Source organism: Boleophthalmus pectinirostris, unplaced genomic scaffold (assembly GCF_026225935.1).
Source record: "Boleophthalmus pectinirostris isolate CB_2022bp ecotype Guang Dong unplaced genomic scaffold, ASM2622593v1 HiC_scaffold_20, whole genome shotgun sequence".
Taxonomy (NCBI): domain Eukaryota; kingdom Metazoa; phylum Chordata; class Actinopteri; order Gobiiformes; family Gobiidae; genus Boleophthalmus; species Boleophthalmus pectinirostris.
The window spans coordinates 28,892,574-28,905,486 of record NW_026571153.1 but is presented as its reverse complement, the minus strand read 5'-3'; the positions used below and the strand labels follow the sequence as shown (position 1 = coordinate 28,905,486).

General features: G+C 38.5%; 1 protein-coding gene across 1 annotated transcript; it reads right to left on the bottom strand.

Annotated features, from left to right (window-relative positions):
* Nucleotides 1–9,737, bottom strand: LOC129409904 (uncharacterized). Its single transcript, XM_055156843.1, has 6 exons — nucleotides 9,691–9,737; nucleotides 9,278–9,619; nucleotides 6,248–6,295; nucleotides 5,100–5,207; nucleotides 2,827–2,858; nucleotides 1–2,751 (listed from the first exon to the last, which is right to left on the bottom strand). Exons 1-6 carry the CDS (start codon nucleotides 9,731–9,733, stop codon nucleotides 2,641–2,643), a joined length of 684 nt encoding a protein of 227 aa, XP_055012818.1. The 5' UTR covers nucleotides 9,734–9,737; the 3' UTR covers nucleotides 1–2,640.
* Nucleotides 9,738–12,913: the final 3,176 nt, after the last annotated feature.

Genomic DNA, 12,913 nt, shown 5'->3' with positions numbered 1-12,913 from the left:
TTCCAAGTGCAGATGAGCTTTTTATTGTTTTGAGATATATACACAACGGCAAAAATGCTTAAACTCTACCCTATTTTAATTTATATTTAATTGTATGTCTTGGCAAAATAAATATTCCAAACAACTTTCAAACAAAGCAGAGCTGAAATGGAAGGTTGATCTGAGGGTTGACGGTCCGATCGCAGCAGTGACCAGTGTGTTCTGCTGTTGTATCTCGGGCAAGAAACTTCACCCGCCTCGTCCGTGTGATCGAAGTCGGTGGTCAAAGGCGTGACTGACTCTTTGGTAACCAGGAATGTGCGGTTATGGAAGTGTCAACTACTGAGTGAGAAGACTTTTTGGAGCTATGAATCATGTTAGAGTTGTTTTCTGTTCTCATTTACTCACTCAAAGTTGTAATTTAGAGTGAGTCATGCATGTATGAGTCATCTTTATTCTCCGGTATACTGTTACAAAATCACAATATTGATCTAAAACGACTTCTGTCAGAATAATTTTATTATCCCATATTTGCTAAATACTTGTGTGTTATTCTAGACCTATGAGTTAACCATTTATGTACTACAATTCTTTGATTTATAATGTACCAATCACTTGTCACTTGTTGAATAACCTCTGTGTGTTTGACAACTGTGTGCAGTGTCCTATCGCTCTAGTGAACCTCCAGATGATTCCTCACATGAAGCCAACTCCCACTGTCACACATGCAAGAGTTATGATGGTGTCTGTCCAAACCTAAGGCACCTCCTGATTGTTAATCATGTTTTATGTGTTTGTACTATGCTTAGCTGCATCAGTTTCTTATTATGTCTTTGCTGGTTTCCCCTTCCCCTTGAGAATTATCATTCTGTAACTAGGGCCTCCTAATGAAATAAAAAGAGGAGAACAGCCTTGAGTCATCAGAACGTGTGGAGACTGTTGGTTTTGATGCCCACTCTCTGCCCGTTCTCCTCATGAGTAAAACTGAATTAATCTCTTGTCTTTCTTCTTGTTTTTAATGTTTAGATAAACCTAACAACTTCATAAAAGAAATAAATGTATGACTTGCGCATTAGAGTTGATGTTGCTGTAAACGTCATCGCAACAAAGAGATGTGAAGTTGTCAGCACCTCACGTCACACTAGTGAGTAGCACGTTTTTATCATTTGTACCAAAAATAGTATCAGAGCTGTATTTAGAATGATTCATTCACGTTTGAGTAATCTTTTTTCTCCTGTATTCAAGAAGTTATTGCGCCAATCTACCCACATTTTCACCACACTGGTACACCCCACTGCTCTGTACTTCCTTCTCCCAGTTTTATACACTGATACACATTTGTGTATTTGTGATACACATTTAAAATCACAATATTGATCTAAAACGACTTCATAAAAGAAATAAGTCTACTGACTTGTGTGTTTCTACAAAATCATGCTCCCATTATATTGGAGAAACTGTGGCACGATGGTGAATCACTCACAAATCTTCTGGGCAGAGGTGGGACCAAGTCATCGTTTTGCAAGTCTCAAGTAAGTCTCAAGTCTTTGACATCAAGTCCAAGCCAAGTCCCAAGTCTTAGTCAATTTTATCAAGTCAAGTCTACAGTGTTAACTGGAGGAAACCGTCCCCTCCGACAAGGACAGAAAGGACACAGAGACTAAAACACGTCTACAAGAGCTGACATGATTAATAACTAATATAATAACCCTTTGTCAAGGATTGTTCTAAATGTTTATTTGTGTTGCTGATCTTCATAAACTTAAGTTCAAAAAAAGAAAAAAAAGCTAATGTTGCTGTAAACATCATCACAACAAAAGGACGTGAAGTTGTCAGCACCTCATGTCACACTAGTGAGTAGCATGTTTTTGTCTTTGTACCAAAAATGACTACGTAACCACTGAATCATACGTGTAGCACCGATTAGGAAAGTAAAACTGACATTATAGAGTAAGTACAGAGCAGTGGGCGTGTGCTGGTGGTGGTGGAAACAGGGATTGATCGGAGCAATGACGTCATGAATAGAGGCGCATATAGATAAATGAAACATGCATGAATCACTCTAAATAAAACTTCGAGAGGGTGACGAGAACAGGAAACAACTACACTTCCGGTTAAAAGTTTTAGAACACCCTCATTTTTCCAGTTATTTTGTAATTCAATTCGTGCAAGTTCAATGAAGATCTTGAAATGGTACAAAGGAAAGAACTGAACAGACAGAGGTTAAAAAAAGATAAAAGATACAAAACGCAAGTCCAAGCTCTGCCAAAACAACCTCAGGAAAAAAGAACAAGATGCTAAACTTGAAAACCTGGAGTGTCCAGCAGCAGCACAGTGTCCAGACTTAAAGCCCATGGAGCTGGTTTGGGATGAACTGGACAGAAGAGTGAAGCAACCGACAAGTGCCACACATTTATGGAAACTTCTGCAACAGACTTGGGAAGAACTTTCTGAAGAATATTTGATTTCTGTTGTAAAAAGAACGAGCCACGAGTGTGTTCAGCTGTTCTATCTGACAAAGGTGGACACACACATCAATCAAAAGTTTAGAATATGTTTTGGTCAACAGTAAACAGTAAAAATCTGGAAAAAGTGTGGTGTTCTAAAACTTTTGACCGGTAGTGTGTATTTGTATCTGTAGTGAAGTGTAGTGAAAACAGGTTATCTTGTACTTGAGTAAATGACTTGTGGTTCCATTTGTCTGTGTAAAGTTTGAGGTCTTTTTGTGGCTTTGATATTGATCGCAGCATAGTTCGGCTCTTCTGACCGGACCTGAAATCAACAGTTTTAAGAAAATGTTAGCTAAAATTCCAATTATAATAATAACATTTTGAAATCCGACCTCACCTCATTTGCACTTTTTTGCAGCTCTTTACTGACTGAAAGACAGAAGAAAGTTTTTGCAATAAATACTGTATATGAAAATGTATAAACTCTAATGAAGGATCAGAATCTATAGGACTCAAGTGGTCAAGTTGAACTTTTTTCTCTGGGGGCCACATTACGGCTCCTGACTGAGACGGGGCCGGGGTTGAGTTGGACGTATAACAGAATTGTGTGACCTTGATGACAGATTATATTCTTTGAAAACTGCCACATTTTCTTTACATATCAGACAAACTGCACACTCCAACAGTGAACATAATCATAATCAATGTTCTTTGAAAACTCTGCACTCTGTCAACTTTTCTTTAACACGAGTCATTTTACTGTCCTTAACTGTACTACAGAACTCTGCACTAAAGTACTCTGCAACTACAGTACTCTGCACTACAGTACTCTGCACTACTAAAGTACTCTGCACTACAGTACTCTGCACTACTACAGTACTACTTACTACTACAGTACTCTGCACTACAGTACTCTGCACTACAGTACTCTGCACTAAAGTACTCTGCACTACAGTACTCTGCACTACAGTACTCTGCACTACAGTACTCTGCACTACAGTACTCTGCACTACAGTACTTACTCTACTACTACAGTACTCTACACTACAGTACACTCTACACTACAGTACTCTGCACTAAGTACTCTGCACTACAGTACTCTACACTACAGTACTCTGCACTACAGTACTATGCACTACAGTACTCTGCACTACAGTACTCTGCACTAAAGTACTCTGCACTACAGTACTCTACACTACAGTACTCTGCACTAAAGTACTCTACACTACAGTACTCTGCACTAAAGTACTCTGCACTACAGTACTCTGCACTAAAGTACTCTACACTACAGTACTCTACACTACAGTACTCTGCACTAAAGTACTCTGCACTACTACAGTACTCTACACTACAGTACTCTGCACTAAAGTACTCTGCACTACAGTACTCTGCACTACAGTACTCTACACTACAGTACTCTGCACTAAAGTACTCTACACTACAGTACTCTGCACTAAAGTACTCTACACTACAGTACTCTGCACTAAAGTACTCTACACTACAGTACTCTGCACTAAAGTACTCTACACTACTACAGTACTCTGCACTACAGTACTCTACACTACAGTACTCTGCACTAAAGTACTCTACACTACAGTACTCTGCACTAAAGTACTCTACACTACAGTACTCTGCACTAAAGTACTCTACACTACAGTACTCTACACTACAGTACTCTACACTACAGTACTCTACACTACAGTACTCTGCACTAAAGTACTCTACACTACAGTACTCTGCACTACAGTACTCTGCAACTACAGTACTCTGCAACTACAGTACTCTGCACTACAGTACTCTGCACTACAGTACTCTGCACTACAGTACTCTGCACTACAGTACTCTGCACTACAGTACTCTACACTACAGTACTCTGCACTACAGTACTCTGCACTACAGTACTGTACTCTGCAACTACAGTACTCTACACTACAGTACTCTACACTACAGTACTCACACTACAGTACTCTGCACTACAAGTACTCTACACTACAGTACTCTACTACACTCTACAGTACTCTGCACTACTACAGTACTCTGCACTACAGTACTCTACACTGCAACTACAGTACTCTGCACTAAAGTACTCTACAGTAACTACAGTACTCTGCACTACAGTACTCTACACTACAGTACTCTGCACTACACTACTCTGCAAACTACAGTACTCTGCACTACAGTACTCTACACTACAGTACTCTACACTACAGTACTCTGCACTACAGTACTCTGCACTACAGTACTCTGCACTACTACAGTACTCTGCAACAGTACTCAACTACAGTACTCTGCACTAAGTACTCTGCACTACAGTACTCTGCACTACAGTACTCTGTACTCTAAACTACAGTACTCTGCACTACAGTACTCTGCAGGTGACAAACATTTGGTGGCAAATTCAGCAGCAAATGTAAATACATTATATATTTATTTCAATATAAATATAAATACTTCATATAAATATACATTTTTAATTGAAAAAAAAAAAAAAAAAAAACAAAACAAGGTGCAGACATCTTATTATTTGCCAAAAAGTAATTAATTAAATAGACCGTGGGAGGCTGGAGTCAGCAAACAGGCATTAGTTTGCTGACCTCTGGTTTACAGGAACATTATAGGCTTACACTGATTTGATTGACAAATAAAAGCGTAATATCAAATAATCTGTACCTTTTTGAAGTTGGCTGTACTTTATGGCAAGAATAATGACGACCACAGCGAGAATTCCACTTAGAACCCAAAGAGCGATGGTTGTTAGTGGAATCCAACTGAAGCAGCCTGTAAAAGAAAGCACTTTAGTTTGTACAGTCAGTAGTTAAAGGGCCCATTTTCTGATCCTGTAATTTCCAGTTTTACTAAACAAAAGGTAAAAGGAGCTGTTCACTTGAAAACTTCCACTTTATAACATCACAAAGTGGAACAGAGAATTTTAAGCTTTGGAGACATGGACAGACGAATAATACAGGATCACTCAAACATGTGTGAATGAAACAAAACAACTGTGTATATTTTTTGAGGGGGTACAACTCTTATTCCAACATACTGCCACTCCGACATTCCATCATTCTGATAACCCTCCATTCCAAAAATCAGGCCTAAACCAGGACTAAATCAGGTCTAAACCAGGACTAAAACCAGGACTAAACCAGAACTAAACCAGACTAAACCACGACTAAACCAGGACTAAACCAGGACTAAACCAGGACTAAACCAGGACTAAAACCAGGACTAAACCAGGTCTAAACCAGGACTAAAACTAGGACTAAAATCAGGTCTAAACCAGGACTAAAACCAGGAGTAAAATCAAGTCCAAACTATGGCTAAACCAGAACTAAACCAGGACTAAAATCAGGTCTAGACCAGGACTAAAGTCAGGACTAAAACCAGGTCTAAACCAGGACTAAAACAGGATTAAAACAGGACTAAACCAGGACTAAATTCAGGATGAAAACTGGGTCTAAACCAGAACTAAACCAGGACTAAGCCAGGAATAAAATCAGGTCTAAAACCAAGTCTAAACCAGGACTAAAACAGGATTTAACCAGGACCTCCCATATGCCACACGTACTGCGTTTTCCTACGGTGCCAGTCCGTGAAAATATTGTCCCAAAAATAACTTATTGAATGACCTTGTGTGTCGGAATGGTGGAATGTTATGAAAAATGTGGAGTGTTGGTATGTCGGAATAGCAACATGTAACCATTTTTGAGGAGGTAACAACATTCTAACAGGACTTAAAGCTCACAAGAGTAAATTTGGCATAATATAGCACCTTTAATCTAAATCAATTTATTAAATAAGTGTCAAAAAATTCTTACCAGTTTGTGGGTTTTCGTTCATTGCACTATTCGTTGGATCAGCATGATCTAAAACAAAAACATGAATTAGAAGTTAGAATTGATTTATAAATGCTTATTTTTTTTGGCGCAAAATAAACTGCCTTAAATATATGTGAATTTTAGCAGAAGAAAGCATGTTCTAGTGTTTGTGTCTGTATTGAAAATGTAGGCTAGGAAATTCCAATTCCAATATAAAGTATGTTTGCCAAGAGGGTTTTCAAAGTGCCGTATTTTTCACACTTTTTTTTTCATGGTTTGGGGGTTTCCAGCAACTTATAGTCTGGTGCGACTTATATATGTTTTTATCATCTTCATTACGCATTTTTTGGCTGGTGCGACTTATACTCCGGAGTGACTTAGGCACACTGCTCACACTGCAGCCTGAAGTGATCCAAATCCGATTTTCTGGTCCGTATGTGACCTGTATCTGATCTTTTAATGACATTCTGAATGACACAGATCCGATTTTTTCAAATGCGACCGAGGCCACTTGGATATGTGCTCCTGAAACTGATACATATCTGATCTTTTGACATGTGACTTCAGTCTGAACGGCCAAAGCGCATTCATCGACCTACATGTTATCAGCAAGCTACAAATGTACACAAACGTTTTTCTCGTCATACGAAAATTGTTAATGAACTGTCACTGAAGTGAAGCACATCACTATCCCACCACTCTTGGCTACGTCTCCACATCCACATGTTCCTTTCAACAGACTGATCCACAAAACACCACCTCGTCCTTCTCCTTCTCAATTTCCTCCTTAAAACAAATAAGTTGTTCATGTTCTGGCTCCGGTATGAGAGGAACTTTAAAATCTCCAGGTGCTCAATGCTGCGTCCATGTTTGGACAACTTCTGTAAACACAGAGCACGCTCGCTGCGGTTGACGTCGTCGTGTCTCCAGTGCACATGCGGGACACTTTTGGGCCGTTTAATGTTCACAATGGAGTCACATAAAAGTCACATTTAATTGGAAATGTGAACGACCTCGCAGAAACATCGGATTTCACAAAAAACAAAAAAAAAAAACGGAATTGAGCATTAAGCCCTACCGTCTGAACGTAGCCTTATAGATTGAAAAATACAGTATGTATATATGTAAGTACATTTAATTTGTGCTGAACAAAAAGAGACAGAGAATAAGAATAAATAGGCTGTGTGTTGCACTGAAAATGTAACCATGTGATAAAAATGAATGTTTGGTCTGTTTTACAAAGAAAAAAACGCTTAATTTTTGAAAAGGGAACTACAGCTTCCTCAATGCTGCTTCCTAATTTGTCTCCGTTTCTCTTTTCAGTTTTCATTATTTCAATATTTACATTGTAGATCCTCCCTGAAGACAAGATCAAAATAACTCCAAACTGATTTTAAAGTTAGATTTTTATCACTGCTTTTGATTCCAGACCCAGCTGTCGATAGATTTCAAAAACACTGAAATAGCTGCCCTTTGCTTGGAACCCTGGACTGCACATTTGGCATTTCTTGATCATGACATCGTAGGGTTACGGGCGACTTTAGGGTCTGGTTTTGAGGTTATAGTTAAGATTAGGGCCCGGTTTTGTGATTCTGGTAAAGGTTAGGGCCAGAGTGAGAGTACAGGCTATGGATTCTCAAAATAATATCGTGGGCCGTCACAGTATATCAAATCTCGAATCTCTTTGCTTGAATTGATCTTTTTGGTGCAGCAACAGCTAAAAAACAGTGCGAACTACATAGACCATGATCCTTTGCTCTCTTTCTCAATCTACATTTCATATTTATTTGTTTGGAGGTTGTGTTGAACAAAATCAGAACAACCGCACACACATACTCACTCACACTTGACTGTTAGACACATAATAAATCAAATCTGAACAAAAACTCAAATATAGTCACAAAATACAACAAGATGAACAACAAAACTCAACAAAATGATGAAAAACAGTTAGACGGGATATGTAAATATTAAACCAGAGCATTTTTAAATGAAGGGACAGAACTTTATGCGAGAATCGATGAGGAAAAATTGTTCCAGTCAGTGGGAGCTTTATATTTAAATGAGTGTTTTCCTATTTGTTTTTTGACTCTTGGGACAAAAACTATGTGATCTGCATGACGTAAACTGTAAGAGGATCTGAATGGAATTAAACACTGTTTGAGATGTCTCCACAAAATTGCAATAAATATCGTACCGTGAGAGGCATATCGAGAGAATCTTGTATCGAGAAGACTGGATATGATTACATCCCTAATATTTATATTACTATATTTCTGTATTTAATTTTTTACTTGTACTTATACATTTATATAATTATGCTTTTTGCGATTTTGGTACTTATTTTGAATTTACTGCGGACACCCTGCTCCAAGGACTAATGGTTCTCTCTGGGGCGCTACTAGATTCTAAGTCTTACTCCAAGATTAGTCCTGGTTCAGCTCTGGTCTAGTCCTGGTTTAAACCTGGTTTGGTCCTGGTTCAGTTCTGATTTAGACCTGGTTTAATCCTGGTTCAGCTCTGGTTTAGTCCCAGTTTAGATCTGGTTTAAATCTGGTTTAGTCCTGGTTTAGTCTTGGTTTAGTCCTGGTTCAGGTCTGGTTTAGTCACAGTTTAGCAATGGTTCAGTTCTGATTTAGACCCGGTTTAGTCCTTGTTCAGGACTGGTTTAGACCTAGTTTAGTCTTGGTTGAGTCCTGGTTCAGCTCTGGTTTAGTTCTGGTTTAGACCTTGTTAAGTCCTGGTTCAGTCCTCGGTTTAGTCCATATACGGCGCAAAAGTTCAGCATCTTCACCCTCTGATTGTTATTTGACAGATCAGCCACAGATATTTTGGTGAGAGTAATTTAAAGTGCTGCAATAGTCGTGTAATGTTTTACATTTTAAATACAATAATATTGTAATGGAACAAATTACTCTGAAATAACAGGAACAAGTCATAAATAACATTACAGTTTTGAAGTAATAGTGGAAAACATAAACATAGAGCAAAGACTTTTTAATAATCTGAAGTGAGAGTAGACAAACTTACCTTCAACACTTAAGTACGTAGACTCTTCGAGGACTACATTTGACCTTATGAAGAATCCACAGAAGTACAATCCAGAATCTGAGGTTTGTACTTGATAGATTGTCAAAAACACAAGTGTTTTGTTGGTGTTCATTTGAAACCTGCTGTGTTTAAATCCAGAACAATATGAAGGTTCATCATCAGATCCAAACACTGAAGAAATACAGCGAGCTTTAGTTCCATTCTCCACTCGGAACCAGTCCACTTGAGTTGTCTCTTTGGAGATATTTGAACACGACAAAGTGACGTTTTCTCCGAGCTCGACCTCCAACTTCTTGTCACCCAGTGCGCCCATCATCCAAACTGGTAAAACATCAACATCAACTTAAATGGTTAGCAAAAATAATTCAGACATACTTCATACATGTACTTACCACACAGACTGGTAAATGCTACAGTTAAAGCAGAGCTGTTCATTGTGCTGCAGATGCACAAGTGAAATCAGGTTCTGTCATTTGGAGACTTATAAATAAACAGGAAATATGGTTTTCAGAAGTTGTGGTGAGAAAGGAGACAGGGCTTTTCTAAAAAACATAACTGAAACTGACACATATTTTACCTTCTGATGGTGGCTGGTGGAGTGGAGGTTTGGTTTAGTGAGGAAATGAAATCTTTTTTGTTCATGTACATTCTCTGTCAGACTCTGTATGAAGCAGAGGGGGGCAGTAAATTGTGGAAACAATACAACTGTGCAAATTTAACACAACAAATTCAAACTAAAATATTCAACTCAACTAAATCACACAAAAAAACAAAATTAGTAGGTCAGGCCACATTAACGTGTTAATTTTGCCTTAACTAATTAATTCATTATCGCCGACAATTATTTTAACGCAGTTTTTATTATTTATTTATTTGTAAATGTCTGTTGCTCACTGGCTTTTATTTTGAAAAAGTCCACTGCGAGCGTTTCTTTAAGTTTGATTTCTTTTCTTTACACTTTATTCACTTTTTTTCTGACCACGTGAGATGCAACATGTCCGAGACTCTACGAGCTGTAGGCTCTGGCCGGGCTGGACCAGCCGTGGGCTCTGAGCTTCCTCGGGCTCCTAGCTCCGACCAGGCCGCGGGCTCTGGTTCACTGGTCTTTGTCTTTCTTCTCCTTCTTCCAGACGTCCCTGAGGCGTCGTGTTCAGTGTGGTTTTCGGCGCTGCCGTCTCACTTACATAATACTTTTACAGGGTATTCACAAAGACCCGGAAGATTTCGTGATATGATCCCGCCCATAATTCAGTCACTGATTGACCCAGATACCATTGGAAGAAAAATTGTGATTGGTCCATTTCCATTCCATTATATTAACCCTAATCAGTCCAAGTTTATAACACTGATCTAGAAATTATTACTAGTGTTGTGTTTATTACTCACTGAATAAAAAATATTGAAAAAATATATTAGTAGTACAAAAATTCATTCAATATTTTTTTGAGCCTTCACTGAATACCTTGAAGGCGCTGAGGGTTCAACTCTGAAACAAATGCTGTTTGCACAACAAATGTGTGGCTCTTTCATTTACATTTCCAATAAAAGTGCACTATACTCTACTTTTTAATTCATTAATTGGTTTTGTGTATAACCAATGTGTATAAACTCATGCGATTAATATTTTTTTATTTTTGCCCAGCCCTAAAAATTTGTGATGCAAAAACCAAAGATTAAAACCAAACCAAAGTAACCAGATTTTATTATGCAAAGTGCTCGTGCTGTACAAACCAACATAAAAGTGCTGTAGTATTTTATTTTTTTTCTCTTTTTAGATGTAAAGTGCTTGGTGTGTGGTCTTAAAATGCTCTGAGATATTAGATGTTTTAAAGTGCAAGTTGCAACTGCATTGTACTGTCCTCTATTGCACAAACTATCCCAGCCAACTCTTACTTATAATACTTATAAAATCTGGACTATTGAGCGCACCTGAATGTAAGTCACATCAATTAAATTTTAACTATATTTTAAAATTGTACATATATAGGCCGCACCTGAATATAAGTCACAGGTGTCCACGTCTTCAAGAACGTTATTAAGTTTGGGCCGTTTGCTTTTATTGCCTCTGAAAGCTTTTGTCGTCTTTTTGCATTAAGTCAGTTCGTCGTGCTGTCGTCGCCAAAATCTCACCATCGACTCACTGATGCTGAGTTCACATCCAGCGGCTCTGTTTCCTTCTTCAACAGCCACATCAATCACCTTTAACTTAAAAGCTGCATCATCTGCATTTCTTTGCGTGTTTTCCGTGAGGAGGGTGTGTGTATGAAGCGCAAAATAACTGTTCAAAACACAATCAAACGAGCATCTTCCTCGGCGCATCACCCTCGTCTCTCCCCGTGCATGTCTCCTGCAGAAAGAGCCTCTGTTCTGTCTGTATTATGTCAGTGTGTTGGAGGATTTCAGCAGATTTCAGACTCTCTCGGGGGCGGGGCTAGTTTTATCAATCAGGTATAAGTGGATGTGCAGCTACTGAAGTTTGAGACGTTTCTTCTTGTCATTTACTCATACGGGTGAAACGTATCCCCCTCACTAATGTTCATTTAGCATCAGAACTTCTTTTATCACACGGCGATAAACTATTTGAGTGCTCTGACAATATCGCTAGGTAGTGTAACAACTTCATGTGAACCCTAGATCCACGTGTGAGCCGCACAGACAGCGGTGTTTTCTGCACTCAGGCTGTGTGTATGTGCTGTGTTACCAAACCATAGACAATGTGCCAAACAAAGAATCACTCCATATTTTTGCCGCATAGTTTTATTAGCCGGAGGATTCAAAGTGTGAGAAAAAAGTAGCGGCTTATAGTCTGGAATTTACGGTATATACGCACTTAAAAGGAACTTAAGGGCGAACTTTGAAATCTGACTTTGGGCCTGTTTACACGAGAACGCTTGCGAGTAAAAACAACAAAATATTTTATCAGAAGTGCCTTTCGTTTAGATGGTGACGGCGTTTTATGGGCTTAAAAACAAAAAACTGAAAGCACCCTCAAGAGTGGAAAAGTTGAATACACTCCGCAGTAGCGTTTCTGTCTACACTGCCCAAGACACAAAACTCTAGTTATTATTATTATTATTATTATTATTACTATCATTATTATACTTCCTGGTCGGACATGGGTCGTGTTGTAGTCAAGACCGCACTAATCGAGACCAAGACCAGTCCGAGACCACAGGGTCCTGAGACCAGGACAAGACCTCTGAGGGTCGAGACCGAGACAAGACCAAGACTTTTAAAGGTCTAGACCAAGACAAGACCAAAACCACGGCCCATCGAGACCAAATCAAGATCATCTTTGTCATTTCTTATATTTATTTGTATTTTACTGTTATTTTGGCACATTTATATCAAAGTTTTTTTTTTTTTTTTTTTAAATAAATCTATCTCAACTTGATCTGATTAATGTTCATTTAGACTTAAAATAAGACAAGCAAAGTACAGCACTGAACCCTGGACCTTCACTCACAGTTTGAGAAGCGCTTCTTTAATCCCGCTTCCGCTCACACTTTACACAAAACAATTTCAAAGTGAATCAAATGGGTTTTTTTTTCAGGTTCCTAACATTTACAGTCACATTCTCTTACAGGTTTTGCAGTGATATTTAGCTTCTGCACA

What these genes read in the sequence shown, in the direction of transcription:
- LOC129409904 (XM_055156843.1), bottom strand. Translation starts at nt 9,733, where the DNA reads ATGAACAGCTCTGCTTTAACTGTAGCATTTACCAGTCTGTGTG. An exon ending in AGCATTTACCAGTCTGTGTG is followed by an intron (nt 9,620 to 9,690) that starts GTAAGTACATGT and finishes ATGTTTTACCAG; the next exon opens with TTTGGATGATGGGCGCACTG. An exon ending in GAACGAAAACCCACAAACTG is followed by an intron (nt 5,208 to 6,247) that starts GTAAGAATTTTT and finishes TTTCTTTTACAG; the next exon opens with GCTGCTTCAGTTGGATTCCA.